Source organism: Nomascus leucogenys, chromosome 15, assembly GCF_006542625.1.
Source record: "Nomascus leucogenys isolate Asia chromosome 15, Asia_NLE_v1, whole genome shotgun sequence".
Classification (NCBI taxonomy): domain Eukaryota; kingdom Metazoa; phylum Chordata; class Mammalia; order Primates; family Hylobatidae; genus Nomascus; species Nomascus leucogenys.
Genome location: NC_044395.1, coordinates 10,109,970 through 10,128,949, shown reverse-complemented (window position 1 = coordinate 10,128,949; position 18,980 = coordinate 10,109,970). Strand labels below are relative to the sequence as shown.

At 46.4% G+C, this 18,980-nt stretch overlaps 2 protein-coding genes across 3 annotated transcripts; one reads left to right on the top strand and one right to left on the bottom strand.

The window, feature by feature from the left end:
* The first annotated feature begins 705 nt into the window (after positions 1-705).
* Positions 706-2,214, top strand: HEPN1 (hepatocellular carcinoma, down-regulated 1). The gene has a single exon (XM_030829552.1). The coding sequence runs from the start codon at positions 1,268-1,270 to the stop codon at positions 1,532-1,534; it is 267 nt and encodes an 88-aa protein (XP_030685412.1). The 5' UTR covers positions 706-1,267; the 3' UTR covers positions 1,535-2,214.
* Positions 760-17,943, bottom strand: HEPACAM (hepatic and glial cell adhesion molecule). 2 transcript variants are annotated; one of them, XM_003253336.3, is made up of 7 exons: positions 17,439-17,943; positions 6,231-6,572; positions 5,232-5,513; positions 4,842-4,935; positions 4,247-4,320; positions 3,890-3,960; positions 760-2,947 (listed from the first exon to the last, which is right to left on the bottom strand). In XM_003253336.3, exons 1-7 carry the CDS (start codon positions 17,521-17,523, stop codon positions 2,645-2,647), a joined length of 1,251 nt encoding a protein of 416 aa, XP_003253384.1. In that variant the 5' UTR covers positions 17,524-17,943; the 3' UTR covers positions 760-2,644. The 2 variants fall into 2 exon arrangements, with proteins under 2 accessions (XP_003253384.1, XP_030685411.1); XM_030829551.1 differs by having other exon boundaries at positions 762-2,947; positions 3,890-3,957.
* Between the last annotated feature and the right edge of the window lie 1,037 nt (positions 17,944-18,980).

Here is an 18,980-nt window from a genome sequence, read left to right as displayed (position 1 = left end):
CCTGCCCTTGCAGTCCCGAATGCTCCCTTTTTCGTGAAACTCTCTTGTTCTTTTGATTGTGTGATATAGTTATCTCCTATATATTCTCCTATCTTACTGGCTGTGCCTTTTTAGCCTTCTTGGTGAGGTCCTTTTAAACTTTCTACACATACTGATGTCCTCAGAAATCTATCTGCAGCTTTCTTCACCTTCTACTTTGTATACTTTCCTGAAATAATTTCATCAACTGCTAGGCTCAGTATCCTGAATTCGCCCCCATTGTGTCTTGCACTTCCAAGCTTTTATACATGCTTCTCCCTCTGCTTGGAGTGTGTCCTCTCATACTTTTAAAAACCAGATTAACTAACAAGTCTTTCTAAGAAAGACTCAACTCAGGTCTGTTCTCCTCCAAGATGCCTTTGCTGACATCTAATCTACATGCTCCCAGAGCACCTTGTATCTACTTCTGCCATTGCATTTTACACACTATATTGTAATCATCTGTTTACTGATCTGTCTTCCTGACATAGTTATGCTGTATCAGCGGTGTCTAGCACAGGGCCTAGTCCAGGGTAGATAAACAAATGTTTGTTGAATAAATAAAAGAACCCCCGAATAAGTAAAGGAATGAACGAGTAAGTGATTTTGGAATGGACAATTTGCGGTTTGGAAAGAGGGTAAAGGATGTGAAAGAAGATGAGAAGAAAAGAAGGGAAATGACTGGTATATTTAAGCAGCTTCTTTTGTTACCCTTGTTTATGTGGAATAAAGTTGTCATTTCATTTCACCAAAAGTTTATTGAGCATCCAGTATGTGCTAGGCACTCTGCTGGATGCTAGTAATACAAAGATGAAGATGAAAACAACACAAAAACAAACAAACCCCACTTCCTTACTTACCCCTCCCCACCCACAATTTAAGGCAGATTTGGCTTAAGCCTGGCAAGCTGGCCCCTCAAGGATTCAGCACCAGGGTATGGCATGTTCTCATCTCACCCTAACCTTCACCTGTGCATCTCAAGGCTGACCAGCAGGTACTCCTTATCCAAGTCCTGCTGCCTCTTCCACCTTCCTGAGAAACTTTTCCCCTACATGCATTATATCATTATGGATGAGGCACCTGGGAAGTTTAGGGGAGCTGTGAAGGCACACCTGCTCAAATGAGCCTGGGGAAGCGCCGAGGGATAGGGAGCTGAGACAGGCATGCTGTTGGGGTCAGGGCAGAGGGGGCAAACTAGAAATGTCAGTGCCTTTGGGGCTGAGACAAAACTTGACCTAGTGTGGAGGTGATGGGTAACAGGGGCCTTGGAATTGATCCACGGGTTGATGGCGAATCAGAGCTGGAGTTTAGGAGGCTAGGGATGCAAGGATGCTTGGAGGCATTAAGGAGGAGGGGACAGAATACACAGAGGGCCTCCTTCTCTTTCAGCTTTTTAATTGCCCTCTCTCCTCACGCAGTAGATTACTGCCACTCCTATGAACTGTTCAATAGGTGGTGGCATGGGCATGTCCTGGCTACACAGTGGCCCAGCCTCTTTATTTTGATGTTAGTGTGATTAGGGAGTCTGCCCTTTTTCTGTGCCCTGGGACCTGAGCATGTGGGAGCAGGGCAGATGGGTGGCAGGAGGCCAGAGGTTGGATCATGTTCCCCTGAAATGCTGGGAAGCAATAAGCCTCCTCCTCCCCCGCTCCCCCCACCATTTCTCTGGAGATTAGGACTTATTCTCACAGCTGGAGGAAGCTCAACAACTTTCCTGAGGACAATGATTGTTTGAAAGGCTTGTTTTGTAAGGAAGCCAGGACGAATATATGAGTTTGATGAGCTAAAACAGTTTCTTACTTGGTCTGGTTTTCTGGGCCAGGGGAGTAAGTGAAATTCACTCCTCTATAAGAATAAGCCCATCCATCTCTTTTATTCATGAACAGAGACAGAAGGAATGCTTGGCATGGCATGCCTCTGAGGGAGGCTCTGGGAGGAGGCCAAGCTGGCAGGCTCGGGTTCTTTGCCCTTGCTAGGGCCCAGGTCAGAGGGAAAAGGAATGTACTTATACCCTTCCCTCACCACTTTGTAGGTCCCCAGGTACCAGATGCCCAGGGAAGAAGGCCTTCACAATGACCCCCCAGCTCAGCACAGCTCCTGCACACCGAGTAACCGGCATCTGGCTTCTCCTTAGCTTAGTGCAGCTGTGGATTTTGGGAAAGTGGCCTCTCTAATCTAAGCTTGCAAAAAAAAAAAGTGCCCCAGCACTCAGGCATTTGTTCAGAGGGAAGGGTGGTGGATGGGAAACAACACAGCTCCCTAGGAAGAGCACAGGATAGTCACGGGGGTTAGGTTACTGATGTTAGTTTCCATAAAACCCTTTTGGGTATTGGGCCAGACATGTAATAATCTATGTGGTCCTAAGAGGGCACAACCTATACCAAGTGAGAACACAGCCAGTAAACCGGAAGCAAATGCGACCAGGTTTCACCACATCAACACTCTGCCGCCTCGGCGCACCCGCCTCCGTCTGCGCATGCTCATACACGTCCACACCCGAGACACCAGCGCCCCGCCCGGATCTCCCCTGGCCCCCAGCGCGCCGCGCCCCGGCTTCCCAGCCCCAGCCCTCCCCCGGGCCACTGGCCGCAGACCGCGGGCGCCTCTCAGGGGGTCCCGAGGGGGCTCAGGCGCTGATCTCCACCGGGCCGGCCTCGTCTTGCTCGCGGATTATGTGCACGCCCGCAGTCCGCAGTGTGCGTGAGGCGCTGCGCGAGCGGCCGGGCGAGCTCGGGGCCCTGGGCGGCGACGTGTGTGTCCGGCCGGTGGCTGGGGAGCGCGCTGGGGAGCGCGGGTAGCGGCGGGCGGAGCGGATGGGCAGCCCCGGCGAGCGGCCGGGCACGGCGGGCGACACGGAGTAGCCGGGCGGGCCGGGCTCCGTCGCGCTTCGAGGCTCCGGGGCCGGGTTCTCTTCGGGCTCCGGGGAGTCCTGCAAGGACACGCGCCGCAGGGGTCAGGGGACAGTCAGCCCAGCCTGGCAGCGCGCCTGGTGTTAGAGCGTGCTGGAATTCCGAGGGAAGGGACCCAGTTTCCCTCTGCACGCCCACCTCCTGGAAGGCTGCAGACAGGTCTGATTTTCCTGGCGATACGCCACGCTGAGCATGGGGCCTCCTAGCACATAATAGGTGTTCAGTAAATTTTGAAATGCGATGATTTGAGTGCTTTTCCCCTTTACTTTTCTCTTTCCACCCGTCGTGGACAGCCTGGGACAGAGTTAGTTGTGGAATACTGGGGAAATCACCAGAACTGGTGTCCAAAGACCTAGGTTTGAAACCTAGATCTGCCACTCATTGACTTGTTTAATCCTGAGCAAGTCATTTAATCTCACAGCCTTGTTTTTTCTAATCTCTAAAATGTGCATGACACAAATATTTCACAGGGTTATTCTGAGAACTATAAAGCAGGAGTCCCCACCCCCAGGCCGAGGACTGGTACTGGTCCGTGGCCTGTTAGGAACGGAACGGCAGAGCAGGAGGTGAGCGGTAAGCCAGAGAGCAAAGCTTCATATGTATTTACAGCCACGCCCCATGGCTTGTATTATCGCCTGAGCTCCGCCTCCTGTCAGATTAGTGGCTGCATTCGATTCTCGTAGGAGCACAAACCCTATTGTGAATTGCGCATGCGAGGGATCTAGGTTGCACACTCTTTAAGAGAATCCAATGCCTGATGATCGGAGGTGTAACAGTTTCATCCTGAAACCACCTGCATCACCATCCATGGAAAAATTTTCATCTGTGAAACCAGTCCCTGGTGCCAAAAATGTTGGGGACTGCTGCTATAAAGGGATAGGAATATAGTATGGCTCCCTAGCACCAGGCATGTGGGAGGGGCTCACTGCATGTTTCTGGGCACCCAGTCCGGAGCCGCTCACCTTGTCCTTCAGGATATAGAGTGCCATGGGGTTCTTCCGTTCCTGCTCACCACTTCGAGGGAGGGTGTCTGCTGCACAGGGGAGAGAAGCAGGTGGCTGGCCCAGGTACAGACTCTCCCCACCAGCCAGCACCTACTCTCTGTGCTTCCCAAATGGCCCGCCACAACCTCCACCACCATATCTGAATATCCTGGCTCCTACCTTGGCCAAACCTCTCCCTCCTCTGCAGTCTTCGTGCAGTTGGTGGGGGAAGGGTCCCTGCAGAGCTGTTTTCCTTGTCGCCCAGTTCTGCCTTTTCCCAGCAGCCCACTGATCTGAGTGTTGATGGGATGGGTGAATGGGTGGCTGGGAGCTCACCTTCTGGTTTCAGGCGGTCATCATTCTGATCCATGTATTCCAGGGAGCTTTGCTTTTCTAGCTTCTTCTGTTTCCTGTGAATCAATTCAGCCCCACCATGAGCCGAATTATTGAATGTGAGCAGAAGATCCAGTGGGGACACAGGGAGGGATCTGATGGCCATAAAAGAGGCCTTGTGACAGGAAGATGGGCTAGGTACAGTTCATGAGCTTTGGAATGAATCACATCTAGGTTTGCACCTTGAGTCTGTCGCTAGCATTGTGACTGTGGGCAAGCCATTTAACCAATCTGAGTCTCAGTGTCATTATCTGTAAACTGCAGATAATCATACTTAAAAGGTAGCAGGCTAACCACCGTCACAGTGCCTGGTCCCAAAAAATGTGGTTGGCAAGTGAAAAAAACTATTGTTACTGGTGCTGGGGTTGTAGGGGCTTTGGAGCACAAGATGCTATTGCATACACAATGGAAGAATGGATCTCTTGGAAAGAGATGCAGAGCCCTGGGAGGAAGGGCATTTAAAGAGACTTAAGAAAAAAATGGGGCTTAGGTTTGGGATGGATTGAAAGACTTGGGTGCTCAGGAGAGTTACACAGACCTTTTGGAGGGTTTCCAGCAGGCACAGACTGTCACCAAGGTCACCAGGAGGAAGATGCCTCCTGTAGACAAGATGATGTAAAGGGAGCTTCTTCCTAGGAAGAGAGAGAGAAACAGAGAGGCAGGAGGGACTTCAAAGGGGCAAGATGTGGTGAGCAGAACTTCCTGCCATGGAAGGAAGAGAGGGGGAGCCCCAGGCTGCATGCCTGGCTGATGCTGGTGGTGGAGCTTGCACAGAACCCACTGCCCACCTGTTGGTGTCCTCCATGGATAGTTGGCCCATCTCTGTTCCCCTCCCCCCAGTGACATTTCTTTGGGATGTCCTCAGTCCCTCATGGTCACCGGCCTCTTGGGGCTTTGAGTCCTAAAGGAAAGCCTGCGGGAAACTCACTGTATACGGTGATCTTGACGGGCAGGCTGCGGCCCTGGCTGATCGGATTCTCCACCACACAGCTGTACAGGTCGTCGTCCTCCATGAGCACGCGGGTGATGGTGAGCACCTTTTGGTCGGGGGACAGGAGCATTCTCGAGTCATTGAGGAGGGGCTTGCCATCCTTCAGCCAGGTGTAGCTGGGCTTGGTGCCATTCTCATGTGAGCAGTTCAAGGTGAAGGCCTCGCTGAGCTCCAGCACGGTGGTTGAAGCCACCAACACCTGTGGCCTTGAAATGGGCACTGAGCCGCAGGAATGGGGGAGCCTGTGAGTCATTGGCTAAGAAGTGTCTCCCTTCCCCTTTTTAGCTCCCTGTCTTCCAACACACCTTTAACACTACCTTCCAACTCAATCTGTGGGCTGAGAAGACTTCAGACATCCTAAGTCCAGTTCTTTCCCATCACTTATTCATTCGTTTCACTGACTATTTATGGAGCACCAACTAGGCATAGTGGGTACAATGCTGAACAATGCAGACATGGTGTTGCCTTCATTCCCTCTTTCCAAATGCCTTCCCATGAACCCTGGGCTTTAATGTCTTAAACTGACCCAGCCAGGAAGATATTTCAGTTGGGCTAAGCCTAGGTCCAACTGTTTAGGTTCAAATCTTGGCTCTATCACTTCTAGCTGTGTGACCTTGGGCAAGTTATTCAACCTTTCAGTGGCTCACTTTTCTCATCTGCAAAAGGAGGATAATGATATTAAATATCCCCAGATTATTATAAGCATTAAATGAGTCAACATATGCAAAGCACTTGGAATAGTTTCTGGCACATGGCAATCACCCTACATGTTAGCCGTGCTGTGCCTGTCTGCCAACTTCTAACATCCACTTGCCTCATTCTCAGCTCCCAAGTGCCTTTTGGGTTGGTTTTCCCTTGGTCTAGCTGGTACGCTGGGCAGACCCTTCCCCAGTCCCACCTGCCAGTCTTGCCTCTTTCCCTGCCAGAGCCCTTTACCATCTACAGTAAGGTTGATGGTCTTCTCCCCAGTGAAGGTGTCGTCGGTGATGGAGATCTCGACCTCATAGGTGCCCTCATCGGCCAGCTGCAGGTCGCTGAGAAGCAGGGAGCCATTTTCAAAGAGCCGGATACGGTCTCGATAGTCAGGCCGCAGGGTGCCGATGACCTCCGTGCCAATGGACTGCACCACGGTCACTGGCTTGTCCCGCTTCAGCTGCCACTTCACTACAGGCCTGTCGCTGCTGGTACTGCTGTACTGCACAGAAAGCAGAGCCGACTTCCCCACGGTGCCATGGATGAGGCGCACGGGGCTGGTGATGTTCACCCCCTCCAGGGGGTCTGTGAACAGAGGCCCATGAGGAAGAGGGAAGCATCAGGCCCTGGGCTCCTTAGCCCACTCCCAACTTTAAGCCCTCTGATCTCCCAAAGCTTCACCTCTCTGGCTCTTCACTCCCTGCCAATCCTGGTTTCTTAAGCCCGGGTGCTATCTCCTCCCCCATGGTAACTCTGTGCACTTCTGCCCCTTTGTTCTCTCTCACAGCCATTTCATGGCCTTCAATCCTTCTTCCACCTGGCCCTCTGCCTCTCTGGCACTTTGTCCATTGGCTTTCTCTTGTGGATCACCCACACCCTATGCGCTCCATTCATAAACACATTTATTGAACGTCTCCTATCTGCCAGACACTTTTCTATGTCTTTAGGATATAGCAATGAGCAAAGCCGACAAAAATCCCTACCTCCATGAAGCTTATAGGTCATTAGACCTCTGGGTGAATTTGTCAGATCTTCTTGATTGGGGATTGGGAGGGTGAGGAGATGGAGAAAGCATGGAACACAGATTCACAAAGAAAGGAGCGGGTCATGAGACAGTGCCAGTAAAGGGAAAGCTTAGGGACCTGAAGACAACTTGACCACTTTCTAGTTATACCGAGAGCCTCTCCCCGTCTTTTTTACAGATGCATGTAGCATCTTACTAGGCCCACTCAGTGCAGAATAGTCCTGCAACTAGGAAGGTGGTTTTGGGAATTCACCCAAACTCCAGCCCAATCTATACCCCTAGAAGAGGGACTTGGAATCGGTAGAACGAAGAGCTTAGAATCAGAAAAGCTTTTTCAGGCTGGGCTCTACCTCTTACTGGCTATGTGGATTTGAGTACTCATTCTTCTCATTTGTACAATAAGGATAATAATAACAAGGCTGGGCACGGTGGTTCACGCCTGTAATTGCAGCACTTTGGGAGGCCAAGATGGGCAGATCACCTGAGGTCAGGAGTTCGAGACCAGCCTGGCCAACATGGCAAAACCCCATCTCCACTAAAAACACAAAATATTAGCTGGGCGTTGTGGCACGTGTCTGTAATCCCAGCTACTCGGGAAGCTGAGACACGAGAATCACTTGAACCTGGGAGGCAGAGGTTGTAGTGAGCTGAGATAGTGCTGCTGCATTTGAGCCTGGGTGACAGAGGAAGACTCCATCTCAAAAAAAAAAAAAAAAAAAAAAAATAACAACAGCAACTGCCTTATCAAGTTCACAGGATTGGAAAGTACAATATGCATGTTAGTAATTGTCACATAGCAGACAGAACACAAAATTGAGCAGAGTTTTGGGCCTTCTTATTGATACATGACTTACGAGGGTCCCATCTCCTTGGAGCTCAGATTCCCCATAGATTTAAGGAGTAGTAGGCTAGATGGTCTCATTGGTTTGTTTCAACCCTGTAATTCTGGGATTTTACCACTTGTCCAATGGATGCCCTGTCCAGAGGGCATTTCAGAGACCTCTTAGGAGCTTTGGGACCTGAAAAGATGCTGTTATTTGGTGTCATCTGGCCTTGTAGAGCAATCCAACCATCCGAAGGAGGGTCTTCTGGAGAGTACGCCGGTTGGGAGCAGGGCTGAGTTTAGCTGAATAGACACATACATGCCAGATTCTCAGTCCCTCTGCACCCCCTGCCGCTTCCTTTGACGGTCATTCCCTCTGAAGCTCCCTCTTTCTTTTTCACCCTTATTTCTCACTCTGCTGCTGCTGCCGTTCAGTGTTGGGGAAACTGAGCTGTACCTTTTCATTCCTTATTTCTCTCCTCGTGCTTAGAGGGCCCAGACCAAATCGAGAGGCAATTAAACAAAAAGGTTGGTGGTGAAGATCAAAGCAAAAAAAAATTTTTTTTTTTGAGAAGGAGTCTTGCTCTGTCACCCAGGCTAGAGTGCAGTGGCGCAATCTCGGCTCACTGCAAGCTCTGCCTCCCGGGTTCACGCCATTCTTCTGCCTCAGCCTCCTCAGTAGCTGAGATTACAGGTGCCCACCACCACGCCTGGCCAATTTTTTTGTATTTTTTAGTAGAGATGGGGTTTCACTGTGTTAGCCAGGATGGTCTCGATCTCCTGACCTTGTGATCCGCCTGCCTCAGCCTCCCAAAGTGCTGGGATTACAGGCGTGAGCCACCGCGAGGTTACTAAACATATTAGATCCATTTTTGGAAAAAGTGCTTTGCTAAGTAGTGAGCTCTTCATCTTTGAAATGGCCAAGGAAATGCCAACTGGCTATTTTTACACCTTGCTGGGCCTCAGCTTCCTCCTCTGTATAATGAAGTAGCAGGACCAGAAGATCTCTAGGGACTTCTTAGCTCTGACTTTTTTTTTTTTTTTTTTTGACAAGGTCTCACTCTGTTACCCAGACTGGAGTGCAGTGGCGCGATCTTGGCTAACTGCAACCTCTGCCTCCCAGGATCCAGCGATCCTCCCATCTCAGCCTTCCAAGTAGCTGGGACCATAGGCATGTGCTGCTACACCCGGCTAGGTTTTTTTTTGTTTGTTTTTTTTTTTTTTTTTGTATTTTTTGTAGAAACGGGATTTCACCTTGTTGCCCAGGTGGCTGGTCTTGAACTCCTGAGCTAAAGCAATCCACCCGTGTTGGCCTCCCAAAGTGCTGGGATTACAGGCGTGGGCCATTCACACCTGGCCCTAGCTCTGACATTCTATGATCCGTTACCTGCCAGGAATGTTAGAACCATAAAACCTTAAAACTAGAAGAAACAGGCCAGGCATGGTGGCACACGCCTGTAATCCTAGCTACTCGGGAGGCTGAAGCAGGAAAATCTCTTGAACCTGGGAAGTGGAGGTTGCAGTGAGCTGAGATTGCACCACTGCACTCCAGGGTGGGTGACAGAGCAAGACTTTGTCTCAAAAAATAAATAAATAAGTAAATTAATTAATTAAAGCAGAAGAGACAGCTCTACTGGTTAAAGCTGAATGCGTGAATATCATATGCTTGCTGTTGAATGAAAATCTTAATTTGGGGCAAGTAAAATGAACAACATAAACTATTTTCAGACTTTTAAAAATTAATATACTTTCTTCCCACAAAATCTTAAATAAAAATGGAAAAAGGAAATATGGTTCCATCTCACCTGCTGTGGTAGAAGAGGTGGTGGGGATGAGTCCTGTCCCCCTCAATAACCCAAGGAGCAACTAGGAATCCCTATTGACTCTGTGCATCAGACTAAAGTCCATTTGGCCACATGATCCATAAGGTTTCTTCCAATTCTTAATTTCTGTGATTATCAACTGCTAGGTCCAAGGCATGGCTTGATTTAGAAAAGCAAACTTTCAAATTTCTCTGAGTAGGCAAATAGGCTTTGGTATGTATAACAAGAGGTGGCCCTGAAAAAAGTCATGAGCTTTATTAAAGGCCACTGGGGTGATGATCAAATAGCTGGGGAACATCTACCCCCTTTCTTGGGACCCAGTGTGCAGTAGTATGCTATGCACGTGAGGGTTGCATATGCAGAGCCATCCTGGAGTTTAGTAAATTGGTGTGTGAAAGGAAAATAAATCTCGGGGCCCCAAAATTACTAAGCTAAAGGGAAAAGTCAAGCTGGGCACTGCTTATTGGCAAACCTGCCTCCCATTCTATTCAAAGTCACCCCTCTGCTCACTGAGATAAATGCATATCTGATTGCCTCCTTTGGAAAGACTAATCGAAAAAAGAAACTCAAAATAATGCAACCATTTGTCTGTTGTCTGCCTATGACCTGGAAGCCCTCTCCTGACAAGAGTTGTCCCATCTTTCCGGACCCAACCAACATTCATCTTACATATGTTGATTGATGTCTAATGTCTTTCTAAAATGTATGAAACCAAACTGTGCTCTGACCACCTTGGGCACATGTCATCAGGACCCCCTGAGGCTGTGTCACAGGCGTGCGTCCTCAACTTTGGCAAAATAAACTTTGTAAATTAACTGACACCTGTCTCAGATATTCGGGGTTCACAGGTGTAATGACCCCAAGCACCAAACTTTGAGGATTCTCATTTCCTTCTTCTGGGAGTCTGGACAGTGACAACCTCAAAAACAAGTGGAAGGGGTTTCCCCACTCCCTTCTATCTTCTGTGGCCTCCTGGAGCTGCCCTGGCTTCCATGCTGTCCTATCCCATCCAAAGTCCTAGTAGCCTTTTTGCTATGTATTTCTCCCTGAAGCCTTTCTGCCAATTTAAAGTTGATTTGTTCTGGATAAAAATATTGGAGAAGTTACGGCCTACAGATTGCCTGAGGCCTTACCCTCCTCTAGATAAGTCCCCTCATCATGCCTGGAAACATGGGCATGTCCGTGGGTCGAAAGGATGGATCACACGTGTTCATAAGTGAATGAAGGAGTCTTTCTTGAAAGCTGACAGAGAGAGTAGTTTGCTGAGCAAACAGTTTCCCAAAAACTCTATCCAAAGTCATGCTCTGTATTAAGTTCAGGGTTCCACAACTTTCAAGGGACACAGAGAACTGGGACAGGAGCCAAAGCACGACACAGAAATGAAGAAATAGCTCACAACTAGGGTCCAGAGTGGAAATAAAAGGACTAGGACCACTCAACCTTGAGAAGTGATTAACTTAATCATTGTCTCCAAGGCATCATAATATAGAAAGTTTCTGTTCCCATCAGAGGCTGAAGAAAAGGAAATGAGATCTCAGCAAGTTGTACCCTATCAACCTCAACAATGCGGTACTGGGGTAGATCGTGGCCACTCCTCAAGTAGGATTTTGAGCTGCTGCGATGCCGGGGAATGTCAAACTTTAGGGTATAAGAATGCACCTGCAGATAGCCTTGGCTTTTCTTAATAGGGTCGTCCCTTAGAGAAATCACCATCCACTCATTTTTATGTGCTCCCTTTGCTGGGCCAAAGTTTCCTTTCGCCAGTATTTGTCTTAAATTTACCTTTTAAAAGTGTCAGTGGGGGTAGTGCCAATGTGTGTTCTAGGATTTTGTCTATACACACCTTATCCATATTCCCTAACACCAAAGGCTGCTGCCATGTCCCTTTTCTTCTGAAAAGTTTTTGGTTTAGTTTGAGTCTGTCTCCATAAAGAAGTCTCTTCATCCTTTTGGCCGTCATAGATACCCCTCCTTGGGCCGTCTCCAACTGTATTATTTCCTTTTATGGTGTGGTAGCCAGAACTGCATCTAATAATCCAAGGGCAGAACAACTCGGTTTCCTAAAAGGAAAACATATTGTTTCTGCTTTTGGTTTTTAATATTATTCCTAATTAATGAGGGTCTGAGAAAACCACCCCCCTTCTCTGCTGTTACTGTATAGGTGCATCACTTATTGTGTGGATGTTGGGGCTGCTGTGTTGTATTCTATATTGTTATCCTGTTTAGGCCCACAAGTCATTTGAAGCACCAGTTATTCAGGGATGTGAGAGAAAACCAGGAAACAGAAGCTGTGAAGAAGGCTTTTGGGATCCAGGAAGAAAGGAGCTGGTAGCTTTTTATCTACAATCTAAGGAGTGTTGATGTTCAGGAATGTGTACCTAGTTAATAGGTATTAAGATGGTACACAGAGAGTTACCATGCTTGTGGACTGGAAGAATCACTCTTGTTAAGCTGTCAATTCTCCTAAACTGATTTATAATTTAATATAATGCCAACCAAAATCCCAGGAGGTTTACTTTGTGATCTTGACACGAAGATAGACAAATAGATCAACAGAAAGTCTGAAAACATACTTAAATATGATTGCTCGAATGATGACAAAAGTGATACTGCAGTGCAGGGAGAAAAGTGCTTTTCACAAAATAGTGATGGGCCATGTAGGATAAAAATGAATTGACCCTTACCTCACACCTTACACAAATATTAATTTTGGATGGATTGCAGATCTAAATATGAAAGGTAAAACAACAACGTTTGAAAAAGAAAACAGACTATGTCCTTGACTTGAGGGCAGACACAGATCTCTTATAAATGACACAAAAGTGGTAACCATCAAAGAAGGAAATGATACATTAGACTCAGTAAAATTAAGAGCTTCTATTCATCAAAAGATACCACTGTGAAAGTGAAAGGCAAACCATAAAGTGGGAGGAGATATTTGCAATACATATATCCTATAAAAGGCTCATATGCAAAATATATAATTTAAACTCCCACAAGTTCACAATTTTAAAGAAATTCAAACAACACAATAGGAAAATGGGCAATTAATTTTAATAGAAATACAATTTTAAACTTCTTTTTTTCAGCGACAAGGTGTCACCCTGTTGCCCAGGCTGGACTGCAGTGGTGTGATCATACCTCACTGCAGCCTCAAACTCCTGGGCTCAAGAGATTCTCTTGTCTCAACCTCCCAAGTAGTTGGGACTACAGGAACACACAACCACACTCAGCTAATCAAAAAAAAATTATAGAGATCCTACTACATTGCCCAGGCTGGTCTTGAACTCCTGGCCTCAAGCAATCTTTATGCCTTGGCCTCTTAAAGTGCTAGGATTACAGATGTGAGCCATCACATCAACCTTAAACCAGAATCTGATGCCAGTTCATACCCACTAGGATGGCCAAAAGGAAAAAAAGAAAATACAATTATTGGGAAGATATGGATCATCTGAAACTCTCATACCTGTTGATAGGAGTGTAAACTGACACATTCATTTTTGAGAACTTGTTTGGCCACATCTATGAAAGCTAAACACACAAATACCCTATAATTAAGCAATTCTACTCCTAGGTGTATCCCCAAAAGAAATGCCCGTATCTGTTCTCCAAAAGACATGTACTATAATAGGATGTATAATAGTAACAACTCTGTTCATAAAGCCCCAATGGGGCTAAGTTGGTTGGGTTGGTTTGGAAACAACCAAAGTGTCTATCAAAGTTGAATAGAGAAATAAATTGTGGCATATTCATACAATGGAATACTATACAGCAGTGAGACCAAACAAACTACGACAACAATGTAGATGAATCCTACAAACTTGGTGTTCAGACATAGAAGACTGAATACATATGATACCACTTATAGAAAGACATGCAAAATTAATTTGTATTAGAAGTTACAATACCACTATAATCCCAGAGGGAAGGCAGTAGTAACTGAGATAGTATGAGGGTGATTCTGAGGTGCCAAAATGTTCTGTTTCTTGATCTGGGGGTTGATTACATGGGTTTGTTAACTTTTTAAAGGCTCATCAAACTGTATCTTTAGGCTAAATGTACTTTCTTGTATGTAATTTTTAATAAACAATTTAAAAAATGACAGCACCTACAATGTGGGGGTGAACTTGGGGCTAAAGAGCATGGAACCCAGGTAAGAGACTTGTTTCTATTGGGTCCCTAGAGGATGGAATAGTTCTTGTATTCCAGAGAATACAACCTTGAAAATCAGCTTACCTACATTTACGGCATGCTGTGCCTATGTCTGTCAGTTAATATTCTGGTCTCTAGAAAATTTTTATTTGAATGTTTCGTAAATTGGAATTTAAAAATTGGGAAATAAAAATGAGGAATTTAGAAAAGCTTCATTTGTCCATGTCAGGGGCAGAGTGTTAAAGACTGTGTGCTCCATGACGCCTCAGGGCTAGCTTGGTGGTGTCTGCCATAGTACAAGATTAAGGTAAATCTTGGGGAGCCAGGGCCACATGGTCCAGTCTCCCCTTTAGTGCCAATCCTAAAAACTACATTTCCCAGCCAGCTTCCCTTGCTGTTAAGTAGGGCCATATGACTGAGTCGTAGCAAAGAGAACTGGTGCAAGTGATACGTATCACTTACTGACCTTGTTTAGCAAAGTCTTCCTTTTATGTTTCTCCATTAAAAAAATAAAATAAAATTCTCTACCTGGAAGAAAAGAAGATAAACCTCATGGTGATCTTTGGAAGCACATGTCAAAGTTGATAGGGCTCCATTGGCTTGGTCCCTGAAAAACTTCATGGAGTAGAGTCCTTCCTCTTCCCAGGCCTAGTCTGAAACTACAGTGGACTATCACATAGTTAATGCCAGGAACTTAAATTTTGGAATTTATTGGTCCCAGAAGCAGACATTTTTCTAAATAATATATTAGGGATGGCAGGGATTCCTTCTAGAATCTCAGCTCTTATTACTCTTTAGTCCACAGCAGTACAATGGCCTCTCCCAGCACTTACCTCTTATCTATCATAGGTCATTAACTAATATCCTATTAGCATAACTTACATTATAATTTTTTTTTTTGAGAAAGATTCTCACTCTGTCACCCAGGCTGAAGTGCAGTGACGTGATTATGGCTTACTGCAGTCTTGACTTCCCTGGTTCAAGCAATCCTCCCACTTCAGCCTCCTGAGTAGCTGGAATTACAAGCGTGCACCACTAGGTCTGGCTAATTTTTACATTTTTGTAGAGATGGGGTTTCGCCATGTTGCTCAGGCTGGTCTTGAACTCCTGGGCTCAAGCCATCCAACTGCCTAGGCCTCCCAAAGTTCTGAGATTACAAGCATGAGCCACTGCTCCTGGCCACATTTAGAATGTTTTGGTGTATTTACTAAGTTACATTTTTCCACGTAGAGTATCCTTGATCACCTTTTGTTTTGTCCCAGTCTTAATGACTGATGTGATCTTTCTATAATTTTTTTCCTTATCATTTGATGACCGGAAAGAGTTTAGGGCCATCTCTTCTTTGTATATTTGTGTCGTTCCTATTCTCAACCCACTGTCTCCATACCTTCAGCTCTCATTACTTCTTCAGCTCATTGTCATTTCACCAAAGCCAACAGTAACCTCTTAATTGCCTTATCCAATGGGCTCTTTCAGGTCTTTGTCACATTGGATCTCTTTGACACATTCAATGGTGTTGATTTACTCCTGAAAACTCTCAACTCCCTTAATTTTCTGGACAGCACCACAGGCTTCTAGTGCTTCTGTCTCTTTGACTGTTCTCTCTTTGTCTCCTTAATGGGCGTTTCTTCCTCTGCTTCCTCTACGAATCTTGAGGTTACATGATGTTTCATTTTCATTCCATGTTTTCCCCCTCCTAAGTAATATTATCTATTCTTATTGTTTTAACTCTCACCTATGGGCTGACAGCTGCCAAATACTTCTCTCCAACCCTGACCTCTCTGCCACCCAACTCCAGGCTATGTAACATCTTCACACGGAAGCCTCATAAGTGTTTCAATCTAAAGATGTATGATACTAATTTTTTTTGTTTAAGCTTTCACACAGCAATCCTCCCTCCCTTCCTAAATCCTACTTCCTACAGGTCACTAGCTCCTGACTTTACCTCTAAAACATTTTCTCAACATGCCTCATTCCCTCTATCTTTATTATAATTTCAGTCCATGTTATTTCTCTTATTTCCCTCTTGATCTATTGCAATAGCTTTTTGACCTGTGTTGCCCTCAAATTCATACGTTGAAGTCCTAACCCCCAAGTACCTCAGAATGTGACCTTATTTGGCAATGGGGTCACTGCAGATCTAATAAGAAGGGATCATACTGGAGTAGGATGGACCTAATCTAGTATGTGTCCTTATAAAAAGGGGAAATGTGGACACAGACATGCAAACACGGGGAATGCCATACCAAGACTGGAGTGATGCTGCCACAAGTCAAGGAATTACCAGAAGCTAGGAGAGAACCCTAAAGCAGAGCCCTCCCTGGAAGCTTCAGAGAGAGCATGGCCCTGCTGACACCTCAATCTCCCACTTCTGGCTTCCACGACTTTGAGATAATGTATTTCTGTTGTTTAAGCCACTCAGTTTGTGGTATTTTGTTACAGGAGCCCTAGAAAATGAATACAAACTTCCTTTCTTATTTTATTTGCCTCCAGTTTCCCCTCCAATGGCCCCCTGCAGACTGAGTAAGCTATCTGAAAGGTACATGTAACCCTGACAGTCCCCAAATTAAAAACTGCTCACTCTCCCACCTCTCAATCCCCAGATTATGAGTCTGGTTTACAAAGCTCTTGCCTAACTCAATTCGTGCTTTTCTCTCCAGCAGTGATGAACTGCTGGGCTCTGACTAAACACTTGATGTTATTTCAAGCTGTTGACCTTTGCTCATTTCCCAAACCTAACACCCACTTATACTCCTACCTTTTTTTCCCATCTTTTAAAATTCAGTGCACACATTCCCTCTATCAGAAAACCTCCCCCGATATTCCCACACCCTGTGTCCTACCCTACCAACCCCCTCTCCACCAGCACCAGCTTCCCGGATGGGGTAGGTGACTTTCTCTGATTGCTATGCATTCTCTGCATGATTGACTTATGATAGTTCCTGCAGTTTAGTAAAATGATCTCCGCATCTGTTTGCCTCACTAAGTTGTGAATTCCTAGGTGCTCTGTAATTGAGTGTGTGTGTGTGTGTGTGCATATGTGTATGTACTCATAAATAGGTATATTTAAATAAGATCATTTCTCGAAGAATTGGTAGGGGGCGGTAGAGGAGGTAAGCAGCTATGGAGTGGAGTGAATTATGGATAGGTGGGTATGACTATCCCACACTAGGAGGCTCACCATCTCCAAAGCTGCTTTCATCTGCCTTACTCTTTCACACTCAGAAGTCAGAGTTGGGGGCTGGGGAGGTACAAAAAGAAGATTTCCCCTATCTCCACCCCTCAAGCCCCACCACAATCCCTTAGAAAGAATGTCAGACTGGCCCACGCCAACAAGTCATCCCATACGAAATGGCCCAGTGCCCGCCATCTAATGTACTGAATGCCGTGGGAGCTCCAAAGTCATGCAGTCTTTTGGGGGAAGGGGGCAGGGGCCGCGCGGGAGGCACACGAAATAAAGAAATACGTTCAATGCTAATGCCTGAATTCCCTGAGATGCTTCCCACGGCCGCTGAACTCTCCCCTACTCCTGCCCCAAAGGCATTCAGGCCCTCCACTCTCCCCTCCCTCTGCTGTAAAAAAGCCTGGGGTCCTTTCTTCAGACCCTTTCTTACCCTCTGGCCTCCTACCTGTCTGGATCAGAAGAAGGTAGACAAAAGGAGCGAGGCGCAGGGCCCTGGAGGCTCTGGACAGGGCTCCCCTTTCTCTCTTCATTTTGGGTGGCGTTCTCCAGCTCTAGTGCAGACAATTAGCATGATTTCTCCACTCTGGGCACGTCCCCTTTGTACCACTCGGAGTTTCTCTGCCCGAACACAACCCTGCCAACTTCCCTCTGAATACACAGAGCTCTGTGTATTGCTGGACTTGTTCTTTCCTCTCCCTCAGACCTGGCATTTTCTAGTTTCCAAGCCCTACATCCCCAGTTTGGAAGTGGGTATCTGCTTAGGAGATAATCTCCAACTCAGGTTCCAACATGGGGGGCACCGGCAGCCCAGCAGTTGGTTGCTGCTGTGTGTTGGAGGCTCTGTGCTGAGCCTCACTACCCGGGGAGATGAGGATCTGGGCTCAGAGCACCGAGCGGGGACACACACTTAACTGGACTTTGTGTCCCAACCTACCCTGTCTCCACCTCACACTCCTTCTCCCTGAGGAGGAGGGTACATGCCAGGACAGACCTCCAATAAGCTCTGAAAAGGGAGGGAGAAGAGCTTTTAAAAAGCTGGGAAGGGAAAGACTCCAGAGAATTGCTGAAGAAATGGAAAACCCCTGTTCCGTCCCAAAGGAAGAAGACTGGAAAACAGCTTGAATTCTATTATTTTTACACTTGTTTTTCCCTGGCTTGGAATTTTCTCTTCTATCATAGAATCACATAGATGTTGGACACCTCTTTCCAGAAGCCACTCTGCATTCCCCTGCTTTCAGGCAATTTTCTAGAAGATGTCTGAGCAAAATGAAGGTCATCTCCTGACAGCCAGCATCCTGGGGTTCTGTTATCAGCTTAACAGCCTAGCTGTGCCTTCCTGTTTCGAGGCTGTGAAGAGGAGAAACATCGTAGCTCTACTCCGACCCCCATTCAGATGTTCACATCTTTTCATGAGGGTGGCCAAGGGAATGGATGCCTAGTAACTGTGATCTTGGGATGGGCTCGCAACCTCTTTGAGCCTCCAATTTCTCATCTGTAAAATGGGGAAAAGAATAGCTTCCTTGAGGGGAATTGTTGGAAGCATAGATGAAGATTTGGTATGGAAGAGTACCTAGCAAATCCTTTGTTACAGGGATGATGTTTTAAAGGTTTTAAAAATTGCCTTTTCTTGTTTCTTTTTTCATTCATGCTGGGATCTTTATATTTTTGGGAGACCAAACTTCACAACTTCCTTCTTGGTCATCCCTAACCCCTGGTCTTGGTTTTGTAAATGCAGCAATTATCTCTCTAAATATTCTTTTTACATACTGGAGAAAGCCTGAGTAGGTCAACTTTCTAGAACTGAAGTATTATTACATAGCCCTTCTGAGCCTCGGCAGAGGGAGAAGAGTTGGGAAGCACTGAACTTCACAGAACTCTCCGAAAACATTCTGAGATATATAATGGGGATTCTTTTCTCCTTTTGCATTTCTGTGTTTATGACTTTTCCCTAGACAACTCAAGGCACCTTTCTTCCACTGGAAGAGCT